This window comes from Penicillium canescens, assembly GCF_028828765.1.
Source record: "Penicillium canescens strain IBT 15451 chromosome Unknown utg000003l_segment0_segment0, whole genome shotgun sequence".
Lineage (NCBI taxonomy): Eukaryota > Fungi > Ascomycota > Eurotiomycetes > Eurotiales > Aspergillaceae > Penicillium > Penicillium canescens.
The window spans coordinates 4100011-4118228 of NW_026703965.1; the positions used below are offsets into that span (position 1 = coordinate 4100011).

Consider the following 18218-nt stretch of genomic DNA (forward strand, 5'->3'; position numbering starts at 1 on the left):
CTGTATAAACCTCTCAGTTCTGCACCCCAGTCTCTATACCTTTCTGTATTTCTTTCACATCTCATTATTATTATCATATCGCAACCTTTTCCAAGATCTGTACAACATCTTTTGATTTTGTCTAGAACGTCTCATTATCATGCCTGGTGGTGGAGTCATCTCCTCGCCTGCGGACACCATGCGTGTCGAGGCTCCGGTCACGTTCAAGGCCTACTTGATGTGTGCCTTTGCTGCCTTTGGTGGTATCTTCTTCGGATATGACTCTGGTTATATCTCGGGCGTTCTGGGAATGTCCTACTTCATTCAGCAGTATGAGAATCTCGTGAGTTAACTTGGTCTGGCATCATGAAACCTCTACTGACCATCAATAGGACCCCGCTACTACTCCTGCGGATCTCTTCGTTGTCCCCGCCTCAAGGAAATCGCTCATTGTCTCTATTCTATCAGCTGGAACATTCTTTGGTGCTTTGATTGCTGGTGATCTGGCTGATTGGTTTGGTCGTCGGACTACCATCATCTCCGGATGTGGCATTTTCATTATTGGTGTCATTCTGCAGACCGCTGCTAGCAGTCTGGGTCTGCTCGTTGCCGGTCGCCTGATTGCTGGATTCGGTATCGGTTTCGTCTCTGCCATTATCGTTCTCTACATGTCGGAGATTGCCCCGCGCACGGTCCGTGGTGCCATCGTTTCCGGCTACCAGTTTTGCATCACAATCGGTCTCATGCTGGCCTCCTGCGTCGACTATGGCACTCAGAACCGTCAGGATACTGGTGCGTACCGCATTCCCATTGCCCTCCAGATGCTCTGGGCTGTCATCTTGGCCATCGGTCTCTTCGTGCTGCCCGAGTCTCCTCGCTACTTCATCCGCAAGGGCCAGAAGGAGATGGCTCGTGATGTGCTTGCCCGTATCCGTGGCCAGCCTGTTGACTCCGAGTTCGTTACCCTGGAGCTGGATGAGATCGACGCCAATAATCAATATGAGATGCTGAACATCCCCCAGGGTGGGTACTTCACCACCTGGCTCAGCTGCTTCCGCGGCAGTCTCTGGGAGCCCAACAGCAACCTGCGCCGCACCGTTCTCGGTACCTCGCTGCAGATGATGCAGCAGTGGACTGGTGTCAACTTCGTCTTCTACTTCGGCACCACCTTCTTCAAGCAGCTAGGCACAATCCAGGATCCTTTCCTGCTGAGCATGATCACCACCATTGTCAACGTCGTCTCAACTCCCTTCTCCTTCTACGCCATTGAGAGAGTTGGCCGTCGGCCCCTCCTTCTGTGGGGTGCCCTAGGCATGGTCGTCTGTCAGTTCATTGTCGCCATCATTGGTGTCACCGACGGCGGCAACCCCAAGGCTGTCAGCGCCATGATCGCCTTCATCTGCATCTACATCTTCTTCTTCGCCAGCACATGGGGCCCCGGTGCCTGGGTTGTGATCGGTGAAATCTACCCTCTGCCCATTCGTTCCCGTGGTGTTGCCCTCTCGACCTCGTCGAACTGGCTCTGGAACTGCGTAAGCATCCTCACATCCCTTCACACACGAATAATGTACTAACATTCTCAACAGATCATCGCCGTCATCACCCCCTACATGGTCGACACCGACAAGGGTAACCTCGGCGCCAAAGTCTTCTTCATCTGGGGCTCTCTCTGCACCTGCGCCTTTATCTACACCTACTTCCTGATCCCCGAGACCAAGGGCCTCACCCTGGAGCAGGTCGACAAGATGATGGAGGAGACCACCCCCGCACCTCCGCCAAGTGGAAGCCCCACTCCACCTTCACCGCCGAGATCGGCCTCGTCGACAGGAAGCTGGCTGTGGGACCTACTGTCACGCAGCAGGAGGTCTAAGCTATCAGACTAGCTCTGATATGGTGGTCTTTTTGATTTATCGTATTGAGTTTTACTCTATGCTTGCCTTAGCGGCTCAGGCTCTTACTGTCTCTACCATGCGTTGACGTTTTGATGTGCATTGTTTAAATATCCACGAAGCTGTTTGTGTTATAATCGACTTATTATTAACGTGATATAACTCTTCTCTGTTAAAGCCTTGTGGTTACTGATAAATCTTTGACGACATACCGGCGGGGTAACATCACCAACGTCAGCCACGCTGGACAAATGCAACACACTGCAGCAAGTGGAACTGCTAGTCGCTTGCAAGCAATTGCCAAGGATTATGTGGTTTCCGTGTCTTGACGAAACACCAGTCTTGCCCAGTTTCTACATAGCCAACCCCTACTGTCGCAGGAAGGGGGTGCCAAGATAAAAGTACGCTTACCATCCACGTTACAACTATGACCCCTGAGGGGCATACCCTGTCTTGTTTTTCATTATAGATTATTTATGCATAGTAATTGATTGGCCTATCAACAGGGAACATGTCTGTCGCATTTGACTTCGGAGCTGATGCGTGAGGAGTCAGGAACGGATCACCGACGCACTGCCGAGAATCTTCGCCAATGCGAACAGGAAGATTTTGTCTTTGATGTCTATAACTGCCATTTTTCACGAATTTGCACGACTGGTTGAAAACTTACTTAACATCGCAAGGCAGAACACCGACAATCGAGTGCTGGAGACTTTGGTACTGGGAGTCCTGTCACAAACGTGATCATTTCGAAACCTTCCAAGGTGATGGCCAAACCACTCAACCTCCTATTCTACGACTGCAATGTCCGGCATTGTTTCCTGTTTCTCCGCTGACTCGCCAAGGACTAAAGTTCGAGTATTTCTTGGCCAGCCTTAGTGAAGGATGTCGACCAGGGTTGAACATCTGTTTGCTCGGAGAGCCGTTTTGTAACGTTCTCCTTTGGCTATTGCAATCCAATCAACCGCAGCCAAGCTCACAATCCTTGACCTCAGGCTGCCTCGCCTTCATTAATGCACTATGGAAGTCCGACGCAGTTCTGCAGCGGCGTCCTTCTGAGAAATGCGCCGTGTCCTATTTGTCGAAGCAGACATGGGGCCCCAATCTTCGTCGTCAGCTTCATCAAAGGAGAAGATTGTGTCGCCCAACGGGCTATTCTCAATGGAGTTGCACCCCATTTATTAATGTGCGCCATCGAGTAGCAAGAAAGATATAAATGACCACTGATGAACTACGAACGATACCATCTTCATTCAAATAACACTGAGAATACTCTGAGTCAAATCTTCTTTCTGATTCTCATCCTCAATTGGAACGTCAATCATAGCGTACCTTGCATCCATTATCTCCGTCGTCCTGTTTGGCTTGACCGGCCTTGTTTCCTCTCATCCAGGCCATGATGTCAATGCCGAAGCTGCTGAGGGGGCTACGTTCCTCCAGAACGCCCATCTACTCACGCAGTCTTCCATAGCTGAAAGCTAGGGGTCATTTGAGACGGAGCGTCGCGCGCCGCGAGATGGCCGTCAAGTATCTGCGCCGTCGCCGTGGCATTGATTCTGGTATGCCCCTTACCAGCCCTACGCTCGAGTTCATTCATAGCATTAGCATAGAGACCGTAGACAATTTCCCTTTTCTCTTCCACTTCTCGGGTAGTTAAACGCCCATTCTTGATCTGATGTCGGAAGGCTTTGGCCTGGCAGGAAGCATCTTTGTAACGTGCCTTCTTATTATCAAGGGCGTTAGACAACATTTGCAGATGGTTGGGCATCATAACCACCTTAAGAATACGATAATATTACAAAATTAGGAGTCACCTAACAAAAGTAGGGGTGTTCTTATCAATTTCCGGCAACCGTACGAGAACGACCCCTCCCAGATGGATGGCGCCACGGCTTCTGTCAACTTTCCTTTTGCTCAATCTCCATCACTAGCAGGCAGCACTGCTTGGAGCAACCATTGTGCCAGGCGTCAATCAAGAGATGTAGGAGACACAACGGCACCGTATTCAATTACCGGAGGCTACGCACGAAGTCTGAGGAGCGGGAAGAAAAGGCTAAGAAACTTTTTCGGAGGCAGGATGCGAGCGGGCATGAGCCGACACACAGTCGGAAGAGTGGCGGCATGGCAATAACGGAGGCACAGGATATTGCGAGGACAAGTTCGAGGAGGGTCCATATTGTTTCGAGCGAGCCGCTTCCTGAAGAAGCTGCGTATTAGACAGAGGGAAAGAGACAAAAATGCAATGAGATGCTTACGGGTTAGGTTTCGTGTGGCGTAGTTGTCAAATTCTAGTAGTCGGAGGAAGCTAAAAATGCAGACTCTTTTAGAGAAGTAATTAGTGACAGATTTCTAGCCAGGGAACGATGGCGAGCACCAACAAAGTACCGACTGAGAATAACACAGTGAGCTGGATCTTCAGCCTCGATATTAGCCTCAATCGCCAGACAACCACGGTTGGAAGAATTAGCAAGGCAATGTCCTCCGCTAGGGACAAAGACCCCATCGCCGTGTACAGGGCGATCTGGCCACTGATGCAGGTTCCCTCGTCGCCTTGAATCCAGAAGCGTTGAACCGGCCAGCATTGGAAGATAACGGCTAGGACTGAACTAATACCCCACGCTATAGTAAATATGATCAGGCCTATGGTGGTGGCGCGAATGCCTGACATGCTGCCTAATATGCGGGAGAGCAAAATAGTGATTGCCAACTTGACAAACACTTGGGCGAGGACCCAGAGTATTTGATCAAGCCAAAACAACTACGGGTATTAGAAAAAGCTGATTCGAATCGAAAGTAATAAACTTACTAAAGCCGCTCGACGACGTATGGGTTGCGGCAAGTCAGAAACATCGTGTCCGACCCCACTAAAGGCAGCTGCTTCACGGGTCGTATAAGTTCTAGTTCAGAACCAGTAAACGGTAGGAGACTTGCCAGCAATTACACATGCGGTGAACCCATACACTGCAAATAGCCCGAGCCCCATGAACAAATCACTGATATCCAAGTTCTTAGTCAGACATCGCCGAACATACAAACGTACGAGCAAGGACAGCGTCGCCGCGAAAATACCGGCGATAGACACGCCAAGTAGCGTCCGACCCCAGTACCCGATCTCAGCCATAGTGCTAGGTGCGTTATCATTATAGCTTTGGGCAGCAGATGTAGAGTCGATCAAAAGGCTGCAGCAACCCTGACAGGCTAAAAAATCAGTCATTTTCAGTTAGTGTCATATTCAGCGACTATTACAATATATCCGCTCCATTTCCAGCGCTACCGGAATGCCCAGAGCAGCTTTCACGAACGAATACGGGACCTCGGTGGCAAGATCAGCAGGGCCAGCCTGGAGCAAGTGTTGATGTCATGCCGACTGTTGTGACTACCAACCTTTTACTGTATCAGGATCTGTGCGCGATGAACCTTGGCAAATCAGATCTAGAAAGCTCTGGAGCGTGTTTGGCTGTCTTTCTCGGACTATTAAACTAGTTAATTGCTAGGGAAAAGCAGCTCCATCGAGGTGGGCATCAAGGCATCATCCTGCGCATTTATCCTACAGTACATGCATTATCGTCCAATATCTATTTTGATTTCATATTTATAGTGGCGCTGAAGCTGGCATGGTTATTGGTTTAGATTCCCAACTCACGAGTGGCTTAAAATACCGATCTTTGATGATAATCATCAAAGATGACTGTATCCAGCCGAAGTGGCTGGTTTCAGGCGGAAAGTACCCGCTTCACTAACGTAGCCGGTAAGCGAGCCGCCACCCTACCCAGAAACACGGCCATGAATTGGCGTTTAGTTATGTTCAACCAACCACCATGCCACAGATTCGCCCCGATGCTCTAGAAATTCAACATTCCATTTCAGAAAGAAGAATCATCCATCATAAATTGAGCCCACTTTTGGCGCAAGGGTCAGTTTTTAATCATATTCTAAATACCCGCGTAGCCTTTTTCTAAATTTCTTGTCAAAGCTACCCTGCAATGACTAAATGTAGCAACGAGAAGCGCTTGAAACTGAATCAACAACACCAAGAAGCCTAGTCAGTGGACCCCGAGATGATTCTAGTGCCTGCTCAAAGAAGCGCAGCCAAGACAGCTGCTTGTCGTGGCGCAGCTGAAGTCCGTCTCTCTCTTTAGTCAGGTGTGTGCTAGCCTCCTTCAAGATCTGATTGCTCTGCTCTAGCTTCTGGCTATCGATGTGCTTGGACACGCATGACTCCCATAGGCGTCGATAGAGTCCGACAAGTCGACCTGCTGGAAAGGCGGACTTGGGGTCTTTGCGTTCGAGGTCGGCTAGCACCTACAAAATAGGTTGAAAGGGCTCGGTCGCCAAGGTATGTCTTGTTTCTGCTTCCAGTGGCGAAAGAGAGAGCTGTGATGGTCAGCAAGAGCATTGGAAGCTGAGTCGTTCCACTTACCGTTGGTGCAGTTTCCTGCGAATTGTCTTTTTCACAAACTATTGGCAATGCACTAAACTGTTGTTCTCCTTTTGCTTCCTAATCTGGCGTGCTGTTAGGGGCATCCATCTTGATCGTAGAGAAAAGTCGAGTGTCTGGGCAAAGGCATGTCCATCAATTCTTGGAGGATTTTATAGACTAGCAGACGTAGGTGGTTACTTATTCTCACTTTCACCATGAAACTCAATCAACACAGTCTAACTTTGCCTAGAACCCAAAGATTTTTCGGGGTTTTGTTAGCAGTCCGTTCAATGATGGTGCTGGTGTGAATCTAGCGGTGTTGATGGTTGGTGAATATGCCTCATATTCAGCGGCTCAATAATGGTGATCGGTCCAAAATATATATATTCAATCGCAACACGTCTTCCACTTTCCTAGGGAGCTCAGAAATCCTAAACGTACCTAGAGTAAAATTTAGAGATGAAAGCCAAAGAACACTGTATTTCAATACCGGTCATAAATTCAAAAGTTGACTCCAGTCAACAAGGACGGCCGAGCTTCAACGGGTTGACGGGTCGAGCACCGGCGCCCCTGCGACCACGGCCTGACGCTTTCCGCAGCCTAGACGGACAGTACCACACACAGCTCAGACAATCAACAATCGAGCGAGGCCAGAAACATTCCATGATACTTGAAATTTTGGGCGCTCTTGGTGAAATCAAAGAATGATCAGCCTCTCTTGCCTCAATATCAAGACCGTAGGTTCAACAGTGAGCCAACGTTTCTTAACCGACTCACTTTGACTCATTGTCTACTTGACTCTAGCATGTTTTCTCGGTGAGCATCTAAAATCACCCCAAAAAAGTTCGCTGCAATAGTTGCGGTAGAACGAGGGCATGGGTTGCAACAGGCCTCACTTAGGATAGGCATTGTGTCCAACGTTTGCTCCCTAGCAGAGCACATACGCGACAGGAGCCGAGAAGCCTATAAATCCGCCCTCTCCCCGGCAATTTGTTCCACAACACTGTCATTTGCCGCGCAAGTCGAGCAGGTTTTCGGTTTGAGGCACCTGATAAGTCTTCCCTTTTACCTTACTGGAATGCCCACTGTACTGACGTCTATAGATACAATGTGGACCGACAAGCTGGAAAGTTCTTGTGAGATAGGAGAAATTATTACCCCCAAGTCTACTATGCATCCATGCCAGGCGACCAATCAACAAGATCGTCAAAGTATCTATGCGAACATTTTGTCCACCAAATTAGTGGATTCACTGTCCCCCCTCTGAATGAATTGATGCAAAAGACCGATTTCATACAGGTACGTAGGTCTCAGCGCGACTCGTCCGAAACTGGACTGACTTCACAGACGATGCGAAAGAACTCGAACCGTGCATTCTGGCCAATACACCAGCGCAGAAACCATGTAACACTTTCCCGTGTCTTCTTTGACCTTCAGTACCTGTGAGTCATCTGTCCGATGTACAAGCTAATAATGGACAAGAAATCGTTGACAGCGCACCAGAGTGAGTCGAAACCAGCACTCCGTCAGTGCTCCGATCAGGGTCATGGCTTACACGCCATTTCTGGCCCTGTCACTTCAAACCATGCAACATGTCCTATGCGAAATACCGCAGACCAAGGCCGCGGGCCAATAGCAGGATGCATAAGCTCTAGATGTTCGTTGCCCACGATGTGATGAGTGGAATATCGCGCCTCCTGCTGCGCCGGTTTCGATTTTTGCCAAGTCTGTGCCCGAAAACACAAACACTACTGACATCTTCATGCCGTTGCAGGAGCAGCCCATCGCCAACCGCGCAAGGTCTCGTGGCGAGTTACCTATTCCCGTCGACTCAGATAAGACCAAGGGGGCGGGCGACACCATCGCGTCTTCCCCCTTCTCACCGCCTTTTCACACGACTTGAGTGCCTCAGCCTCTCGCCGCCAATGGGAAGCGGTCTCCCTTTACGACTGTACAATTTCTTGTCATGGGCGGGTTCGTCACGCGCATTTGCCGTCTTGTGAACTTGTCGGTTCATCCAGCGCGGCTTCTCGAAGCGACAGCCGGAGAGTGTGACGAACCTGGATACAACATGGCATATTGGTGACTGCATCGCAGAACTGATTTGACAGTGATCTAGTTGGTAAGCAGGTATGATGACGATCCTAATTGACCATCTGTCTCAACCGTACACTCGGGGAATTCTCCATGAACAACGTAAAGCACGACACCTCGTCCAACTGGATCAACAATTGCTGACTCGGGTCTCACAACAGGAGGCTCCCTCATATTCCCACACTCGAATTCGAAGCGATCAACTGTCTTGTCTGCTCAACCTCTCCTGCACCAACACCATCGCATGCTCTGTTTCTTCCTCATGACTACCGGTGGTATCGATGAGTCTCTCCCTCGACGTTCTAGTCGATTTGGTTCATCAGATCACGCGTTGGTATGCTTACCTGATGCAAGACCCCACAGAGCGCATAGCAGTGTCTGTCTCTCGGCATTTGAACACCTACATGGGATAGCCTACTTGCGGCTTGGATCCCCGGCGTCCAGTGGGTGGCCATCGTTGTTCTTGGATGGCGTCTAGCGTCTTTTGAGCCTAAAACCCCTAAGAAACCGGGAGAAGCCAACGCAGCCAATGCTTTGTCTAGCTAGAGCCATATTTTCGTACTCGCGAGGTTGTTAGTTGAGACTGCTTGCATGGAGAAGGTGAGGCAAAAATCCCGTCATTTCTAGCCAAATCAACTAACAATAGCCATGTCAGCTTCGAATCGATGGACAAGACCGCGGATGGCCAAACGATTGAGAGGACCCATGACCCAAGAACTACGTCTGATAGAGTCATCTTGGTTCCTCTTCCTCTCCGGGTTGCTGAGCTTTTGGACATGTACGGGCGAGCGGGAACCACTCGGACATACACGGAGCTGCATGCTATCAGGATTGTTTGCTTTTCCCTGTTAGACAGGAGCTTGGCGATTTCATTCCTAAGCCTGAGTTTTTCTATCCAAGCCCGAGCACTACGTGCAAAACCCATACACCTTGAATGTCAGAGCAGCTGGAGGTCAGTCAAGTTATCCAGTATCCTTCGTCCATTGAGACCGTCGTCTAACATATCGCAATTGGAGGCGCAAGCACGTCTTGCCAGCAAATCACCGATTCCTCTACGTCTCTGAGCTCACTGTGCTTTGACCATCTATGATGTATTTCTCCGCGCCCAAGACGATATCTGGCATATCACTGTTGAGCAATTCACCGTGAAGGTGGGTTTGATGTCTGTAACAGCACCACGAGAGCCCTCGGGTTGTAGGACCTCTGAATGTCCCGTACAGCCTATACGAATTATCTGCCCCAATAAGCGCTCATGTTACATTTGCTTGGGGAGGATTTGAGCGGATGACTGCTAGGGTCACACGTGGATGAGAACACCCCTGTACATTTGAAATCACCAGGTCCCGAGCGCTGATTGGGGAGAGTGTCTTACCAGTTCTGATTCCAGATGGCTCGTTGGCCCCGATCAGAAATCAATCATGCTATATCAGCAGCGGAGCATGATTTATCGCATGTAGTGGGGAATAAGCCTCACAGAAGGTAACGACCGTTTCTTCATCGCTGTAGTGGACTTCTACGAGAGATTGGTTGGATTTACTGACGGGATATTATTCACAAAGTTGCGACGGCTCCTACATGTAGAAGGAGCGGGTCAGATATTCCCGAGCCAAAGCTACCAATGACATGTTAACCTCGAGACAAAGAAACTCTCACTCTCGCAATCGCTCTATGTTGTAGGCATTCTGGTGTACCATAGGTTCGAGTGACTAGCAATAGTCATTTCAAGCAATTTTTTTCGCGACGCAAGAAACTGAGCCTATCGCATAATCATCTTGGATTGAATCCGTGATTCGGATTTACGAAATACATCACATGGCTCTACACTTCCTAGTTCTGATCTTGAGTGTACTGTATATTGCGTGATCAGAGTTGCACAATTATTTCGAGGCCATAGTCAAGGTGCACCAACAGGGATCAAAATTGCTTTGCAGGATCGAAAAAAAAAAAGGCAATTGAAGTTTCTATGATGTGGGGGACATGGCAAGAGACCGCGTTGCCTCTGTGAGACGGTGACCAGCACTCCCTTCACCGCCCGACCATTCACCACATCAACACATCAGTACATCAACGCGCATCAACACATCAACTCTCAACTCTCAACACATCAAAACACCAACACATCAACACTCTCGCCAATTCTCACCAACATGTTTGCCCTACGCCTGAATGAAGGGTGTCAATTTCACTACGCGAAAGGACTATCGGACCGCAAACCATCAGTGCAGAACATTTGGGAACCTCCCCTTTGATACAAATGACACTTTTGTTGTTATATAATATTGGCCATTGAATTTGGGACGATCTATCTAGGGCTCATTCTATCTATCCAATGATGATCCTTCGGAAAAAGGAACAGACTATGAGGAGGTTGGGCAGGTCTTTGCTTCTTCGAATACTATTAAATATCGAATACTGGTCTCTAACACTACGAAGAGGTGCCTGCACGTTGCTAGAGGGCTTGTTAACGCAGCAATTCCCTGCAAAGCACGTTGTTTACGCAGAGCTCGTCCTGCGAAGCACCTTTCTACAGTCGCGGGGCTCAGGGCAGCGAGGGAGCACAATTTTACAGTCACAGGGCTCATTGGCTGTGAGGGAGCACATTTTTACAGTCACAGGGCTCATTGGCTGTGAGGGAGCACATTTTTACATACACAGGGCTCCTTAGCTTATACACAGCAAGGCAGGTAGGGAATTACTCATCTTGAATTTCGGAAAGCTCTCTACAGAGAGCTATTCAAACAGGGCTCAGAGGAATCAAGAAAGCGAAAACACTGCTCAGTTGAACCATCAGATAATGGTAATCATGAGGTTGAAAGGATTCAACCTCGTAAATGGTGCCATATCTGTGTGGTACGCGGCCAAAGAGCAAAGGCTCGAGGTCATACTGTTCCAAAGCAATTTCACACAGTATATTGCTGTAAGGAGTGCAAGGTTCCTTTACAGCGATTTTCGAAAACAGTTTACCCCTCAAGACACCAACACTTCGTTTCTCGGTCCGTACCCGAGACGGCGCTAGGCGAAATTGGGCAAGATTGTAATTTAAAATGATCTATAACTGGACAATATTTTACCAAGCATCCCACAAAGGGTTAAGTGTGTTTCGGATACGGGCCGACAAACAAAGTGAGAGTGTCCGAGGGGTAAACTATTTTCGAAAATCGCTGTATGCAGGCCTGATATAAGGCCATGCTGGGCTGATTTTCATACACCACGACTGCCATTAGGTGAGAAAGATATAAATCGCGCATAGATAGCATAGCTCAAAGATTCATACATATTCATGCTGATTTACTAGTGCGTAGTGTTAGATGAGGAGAGCGTGTCATTTGCGGCAGAAAAAGGACGCTAATGACGACTAGCGCTACCGGGCAAGGGGATAAGGGACAGACGGCGCGGGCATCGAATAGGGTAAGGGGAAAGGAACGGCCAGATAGCAAGAAGAGCGCAGCAAGGCGATACCGTGTCGAGAAGGAAAGGAAGGGGAATCAGGACGACTCACTATGTGTGTGTGGGTGTTTGTGTGATTCATTTACGTACCACAAGTTAATTATGTGTCGTGTACTCCGTACCACTTCCCTACTTCCTAAGCGAACTGAGAGCCTCGCCGAGGCCTATCGTGGCCAGTAAGGGGTTTCATATTAAGAGCGAACCAAACAAGGGGCGTGCAGGGGATCGACGGACTAGCAGCAGCTATCTGTCTGCGTGATCGTAGGCGGATCAATTTGGCATCGTTCAAGCTCGATGAGCGATCTCAACCTGGCGATCAGCGAAATATTGAATTATAGCCCCTTTATTTACCCGCCAATCGCAAAGAGCACACGGCGTAAAGCTTCTCCAATCGTCGTGACATAATCGACTCTACTCCGTAGGTTACATTCTGAAATTACTCTATCTCCTTTTCCTGATGAGATCGTCCGATCTACTGTATAGGTCGTTGGTCGGGGCGGTCCGATCGGCAGAGGTATGGAATTTTTTCGAGTATGGGAGTCGCATGTAAAAGACCGAAGGAGCCTTCGGACCCTTAGCAGTCCTCCTGTTCACCCATCCATCGCGTGGTATCGGGTTTGAAGTCCTTGCTGTCCTTACATTCTTTGCGCTGGTCATTTGTAACTCGAGAATGGAATAGCCGTCTAGCAGAGGCGATTCTCATGGTAGAATTAGCAAAACAGTGGCTGGCTGAAGACGTGCAAGATCGACGAGACTAGCAGCGGGATCCACAGATAGGGTCTAAACCCCGCTCAATCGTCATTCCGAAATGACCCTCCCTTCTTCTATCGAGGCTTTGTGACGCGGAAATAAGGGCCTGGCCACGGGATTGTCTGATGTATAAATACCATATTTCGTCCTTCTCTAGTCAATATCTACCTACTAAATTCTTTCATCCTTTTGGCATATATTGACAACTTATCTTATTTCATTATAAGGATACGATGCGTTATACAATCTTTTCCACGGTCATTTCAGTGCTCTATTTGATAGGGTCTGTTATTGCGAATGAGGCTCAGTGGTGGCAGCCCACAATCGAGAATCGCCTAGAGGTTCCAATTTATATTGACAACTTCGATTTGTTTTGGTATTACTATTCCAGCTCCTTATAGATGACAGAATTTCCTAACGTGACTGTTTAGGGGTAAATGTTACGACATTCAAGACAGTTCCTCGGAGGTTCAGTGTCCTAGTATGGTTAAAATAGGAGCTGGAGAGGGCTACACATTCGGCACTTCCGGACGTGCGGGTACTGCTACTGGAACTGAGGGTGCTTTTGACTTGGTACTTGAAGGCGGCGAAAAGATCGCCACAATCAACTTCGACTGTCCGGGGGGAGGAGGTTCAAATCAGGTTAATACGAACGGTCCCGTGAATCCGGGTTATACTGTTGCGATTGTCGGATTCAACGAGGGTCAAGGATCCTTTGGGGCTCTCGGGAGCGGCTTTATTGAGGTTAGTGGAGAGTAAAAGTCCCTAGATCCGTTTTACGGACGGGAGCAGCGGTCAGCTAGCAGGGTTACGAGGAGGCGCCGGTACAGTAGCCAATCAATTTGGAACCAGTCATGGACACGAGTGAGGAGTGAGGACATAGATGGGTCACGTGACTAGGAATAGTTTGTTATGGAAGCAATTATCATGTCCAGGATACGATCGGAACAGATGTTGGACAGGATCACGTAGGACCATATTTGAACTAGCGGCAAAGCATGAGATAGTTTCTCTGTGTGTAATGGAGAATCGTCCTCAATCGTCCTTAGTCGTCCTTGAATGTCGTGCTGGTACAGGCCTTTGTAATCTGGGGAAGGGGAGCCAGAGCTTGCCTACTGGGCCATAATATTTATGAGTTGCTTGCACCCCAGCTGTTGGCAAAAAGATCTTCTGCGACGGTCAATGTTCAATTAGTTGACCACAGTCTTTTTCCTGCCCTCGGTTGCATTGTACGTCTTGACCCAAGAGACGCAATGGACCGTTTTAACTGCGGCTTCAACGAGACGGTCAACGGAAGAGAACAGTGGGCGGTGAACAAAAAGAATGGTACAGCGAAAATCAATCAATATGCCAGCAATTCAGGAGGAAAATAAGGGCGGTGAATAGCAAATTAAACTATGTCATGCACAGTCCATTTATGGGCTGAACAAAACCGGTCGATCTATTATTTATTCAGGAGGGTCAAGGAGTCTCCTCTCTGGCTGGAGTCGTCAGTCCCGCTGGAGTAGGGGTCTTGATATTCTTCTGGAGGGGCCGCCGGAGGTGCGAGAGACCGTGTCTATTCAACCATCATATTGGTGAGTTGTACTCTAATTGGAGACCCAGCACGTAGCTGTTGAAAACCAATAGCTTCTGCATCGGTTAAGGCTCAATAGTTGACCACAGCCTTTTTTTCTGCCCTCGGTCGCGCTCTTTTTGAGCCAAGTGACATAAACGACCGTTTTAACTGTGGCTTCAATGCAAAAGGTCAACAGAAGGAAACAGTCGGCCGTGAAACCGCAGTTTAATTCAATAATCCAGGAGTTGTAGAACAGAGCTTGCAAAATCTGGGGAAAGCTGCTGGTTAAACATAGTCTTCACAGAATTATTTGCATTCAGTTTTTATTCCTCAAGGATGGGGTTTTCCATATTTTCTACCGAAGTGGTTTTTACCCTCACCTTTGAGCATGGTTAGCGAAACCGTGACTTAGTGCAAGTATAAAAAACTGCCGATGTGCAGCAAAATTGACACTACTTAGCTAGTTAGCACCCTTCTTTTATTTCCTCCCTCCTTCACTTGTCTAAAAGTGACGCTTGAGCCATCTTTGTATTCGTGGAAGTGGCTACTTCGAAATGGCTGTTGCACCACACACCCGACCGAGTCGACTTGTTCCGAGCAAGACAGCAAATCGCCAGAAACAGTGTCGTCGTAAATCAACTCTGATGACAAAGGCATGCGAATACAGCAAGATGTGTGATGCAGATGTCTGTCTGGGCATCCGTCTCCGTGAGACGGGCCAAATATACATTTTTTCGGCGGATGCTTCGGGATTTTGGGCCTTTCTTAGCTCTCAGCTAGTACGTCGCCAGTGCTACCTGGTGGGAAGTCCACTAACGCCTCCAGAATTGGCTGTGAGGGAGCACATATTTACATACACAGGGCTCATTGGCTGTGAGGGAGCGCAAATCTTACATCGCTGGGCTCGTGGCAGCGACAGCCGTGGTCACGGAAGCTCTCAAGCCCGCGGGCAAGAGAGGGACACTATGATGCATCAAAGTGTGAGGACCAAAGTGTGAGGATGGAAGTCCTGCGAATTTTGCGCTGGGAATCCGGCCCCTTTTATAATTTTTCGGTCAAGTCTCTACCAAGGAACCATTGCACCGAAGGTAGTGAGAATCACTGTCCTTTGGTTGGCATTGAAGCAAGTTGAACGACGTTGAAACGGTGTTTGGAGACTTTGTGGCCTACAGACTCAAGTTTCGACCTGGGATCATTTCTCTCAAATCTTGCGTTGAGTATGGTGAACCGCTTTCATCAACTGTGGAAGAAAGCAACGCCGCAAAAATGTGATTCGTACATAATGTTGAGTTTGCAATTAAATCGCTCAAGCGGTGGCACCCTACATCTGCCCGTTTAGCCACGGTAACCGTCTCTTTCATGAGGGTTGATGTGCTTCAACAGATGCCAAAATAATTGGTTGGAAAATTTCTGGCTGACAGAAACGCTGGACTGTACCTGCGGTTGGCTGGAGGATCCTTTGGCCTCGCTCGAATCAATCCTGTTCATCCTTGGCCCCGCGCCGCTGAATGTTGTTTCTTCCCTGTCTACTCGCAGCCAGCTAATGTTGCTTTTATTAGAATCTCTACTCCCTGGCCGCACAGATATTGACATACTCTCAAGCTCAGGATCAGGATTGTCCTTCTTCGGGAGGGCATAACCAAAAGTCCAGAGCTTATTGGAAAGCCTCCATAGGAAACCGAGCCTAGGACAACCATGTAAAATGTGCAACCAGGCCCACGAGCTAGGTTCGCGTGATCGCCACCCCCTCGCAAGATTGCAACGCTACTATCACATTGATGAGACTCTGGATACAAATAGCGCCCGACAGACCAATCAAACACAATGCGCGAATTTAGACAGACGCAGGTACGGTTCTGCGATGCAGATCCTAGCGACGACCCACCGGACACTAGATCAAGGAGGTTCTATTTATGGCCCGGAGAAGAAGTGAAGGATTTGCAAAGGTCCCAGGCCGATCCACAAGCCCAAACTTGACGGCCGTCAGTGTCTGATGGAAAAGGACTTTGTTGCGTAGAGGGTACGGCCGAGGTACGGTCCAGGCAGGTGAGGTATTTGGAATATCGGCGGAATTTTGGCAACAGAGTGGTAGCCTAAATCCCGATCCGTGGTTATGCTTTCCTGGTTCCTGTCACAGGAGAATAATTCTCCTGTCAAGTGGCAAGTTGCTCCTTGTCTATCTGGACTGCAGAATGTTCTAGAAGTTTTGACTTCTGTCCTGCATAAAGCTTTCCTAGATATTGTACTCTCTTGGAATCCGACACAACCCCATCATCAGCCCAACTCAATTACCAGTCCGGTATGTCTAGCAGACAGCTTGTAGACTATGCCAATCATGGACACACCACATGAGCTTATGTAAAAATATCTCCGGTTTTTGCACCAAAACCAGGAACCGATTGGCTCCCGGATATGGATTGACGCTGTGGGTCGGCCCTCCTGCGGCCCCGAACTTTATTTAATCGCCCTCCGCATCTTCAAGACTCCAGCAATAGAGAATCTTTTTAGTACCGCGCTGGTCCAATGTCCTGTACATGAGCAGGTTGAGACTCTGGTAATTCTATGCCAATTCTCTGGACTTCTCTTTTACGCCGTAGGACTTAATCACGAGCAACATATACCGCAAGTGTGGCAGAAATTTGCAGATAAGCTTATCTCGTCGATCATTCATGACAGCCGCATTCTCTCACCGTGTGACCGTTTTCATGGTTCATCGAAATTCTATTTCAGGGTTCAGCGATTGATCGACGATGCCGGTCATGTTCCACGGTCTTTGGGATAACATTTCTCAAACCATGGCCTTGTAAATTTCTCGGTATTGTTGTAATTCCAGAGAATGATGCTTGTTTATATTTTGAAAGTCGCTGAATTCATACATACAATCACTGAGATATTCATCATGCTGCGTCTTGATTGTTCAGCTGCCACATCCTCCGTTTGTAGCATCATCCAACAACACTAATTCATCGAGATAGTTACTATGGTTGCTTGGCGATCACAATGTAGCGCGCATGCCAGCGAACTGCTGATGGCATGGACGTTCCGCGCATCGGTATCTCATGTTCCTGGCTGCAGAGACACGATGTACGTAGTCCCAAGTCTGCGATGACGATCGCGTTTCTTTACGCCGTGACGGACGGAGTAATGACATCGCGCGGCCTGTGATTGATGATCAGCTTGTAACAATCGGTGGAAGAAGGTCAGCTCATACCTCGTCTCCAACGTTTCGTCTTGGTTGATTCAATGTTGTCGATATGGCTAGGCTCGGCCGTTAAGATTGTTTGAAACGACTTATCAATGTTGCTTTGCGCAGGCCTTTTATTTGGGAGAGTTGCCAATGAAGCCCTACGGCCGACCGATCGACGAACTGTTCCTGCTCGGTTTCGATTGCCTGAATGCTTAGGCGATCTGGCACCAGTGCGACGTTGCTTGCGCAAGATATGGTACATTTTCCCTCGTAGAGACTCAACGCTTCGGTCCACCTGATATTGTTCATAATATGCGTCGGAGCGGGCTTTCCACGACAGCGCCCGATGGGCGACCAGCCAGGAGAGAAGGTTCTTCTCCTCCCATTCCGACCAGCCTACCTCGCTTCGAGGAGGCATAGCGCTCGCATGAACTAACAGGAACCAGAGAGACCTTTTCAGGCAATGGCACGACTTGAACTCCGCATGGATAGGAAAGGTGAGCCTCAGTCCCCTCCAGGTCCCAGCAAAAGCTGAGATAGTACCCTTGGTTCATCTGAAAGTTTCTGAAGGCTTGTGACATGACCCATGGACCACTCTGGACAGTCGATTTGGTCAGTCTATGAGTTGTGAACTATCGTCTCCGTATTTCAGAATCCCCCGAATTCCCAGCGTCCGAAGATATTCATAGCTACAGGAACGACAACCTTCAGTTTCGTACTTCTAAAAATCTTGAATATAATGACTTTATGTGGAAAAGAACATAGTAATGAGTTCGCAAACCGTGCCCCACTGGGTACTGAGTGAGGTAACATGAAACAGACTTTAAAAGCAAAAGATTTGCCTGGTACGAATTTTTTCACAAAAGTCGAATGACTTTCGTGCCTGATTGGCTA

The 18218-nt window shown here is 48.6% G+C and overlaps 4 protein-coding genes across 4 annotated transcripts; 3 read left to right on the forward strand and 1 right to left on the reverse strand.

The window, feature by feature from the left end:
• Window positions 1–139: 139 nt before the first annotated feature.
• N7446_004987 (sugar porter family MFS transporter) lies at window positions 140–1862 on the forward strand (the record flags this gene model as incomplete). The annotated part of the gene is made up of 3 exons (XM_058513735.1): window positions 140–322; window positions 372–1511; window positions 1566–1862. 3 exons carry the CDS (start codon window positions 140–142, stop codon window positions 1860–1862), a joined length of 1620 nt encoding a protein of 539 aa, XP_058375064.1.
• Window positions 1863–3877: 2015 nt separating this feature from the next.
• On the reverse strand, window positions 3878–4989 carry N7446_004988 (uncharacterized protein; the record flags this gene model as incomplete). The annotated part of the gene is made up of 5 exons (XM_058513736.1): window positions 3878–4065; window positions 4124–4188; window positions 4247–4626; window positions 4675–4765; window positions 4829–4989. The coding sequence occupies 5 exons, from the start codon at window positions 4987–4989 to the stop codon at window positions 3878–3880; spliced, it is 885 nt and encodes a 294-aa protein (XP_058375065.1).
• Window positions 4990–12812: 7823 nt separating this feature from the next.
• On the forward strand, window positions 12813–13338 carry N7446_004989 (uncharacterized protein; the record flags this gene model as incomplete). The annotated part of the gene is made up of 2 exons (XM_058513737.1): window positions 12813–12955; window positions 13011–13338. The coding sequence occupies 2 exons, from the start codon at window positions 12813–12815 to the stop codon at window positions 13336–13338; spliced, it is 471 nt and encodes a 156-aa protein (XP_058375066.1).
• A 1353-nt stretch (window positions 13339–14691) lies between these two features.
• N7446_004990 (uncharacterized protein) lies at window positions 14692–15106 on the forward strand (the record flags this gene model as incomplete). The annotated part of the gene is made up of 2 exons (XM_058513738.1): window positions 14692–14916; window positions 14999–15106. 2 exons carry the CDS (start codon window positions 14692–14694, stop codon window positions 15104–15106), a joined length of 333 nt encoding a protein of 110 aa, XP_058375067.1.
• Between the last annotated feature and the right edge of the window lie 3112 nt (window positions 15107–18218).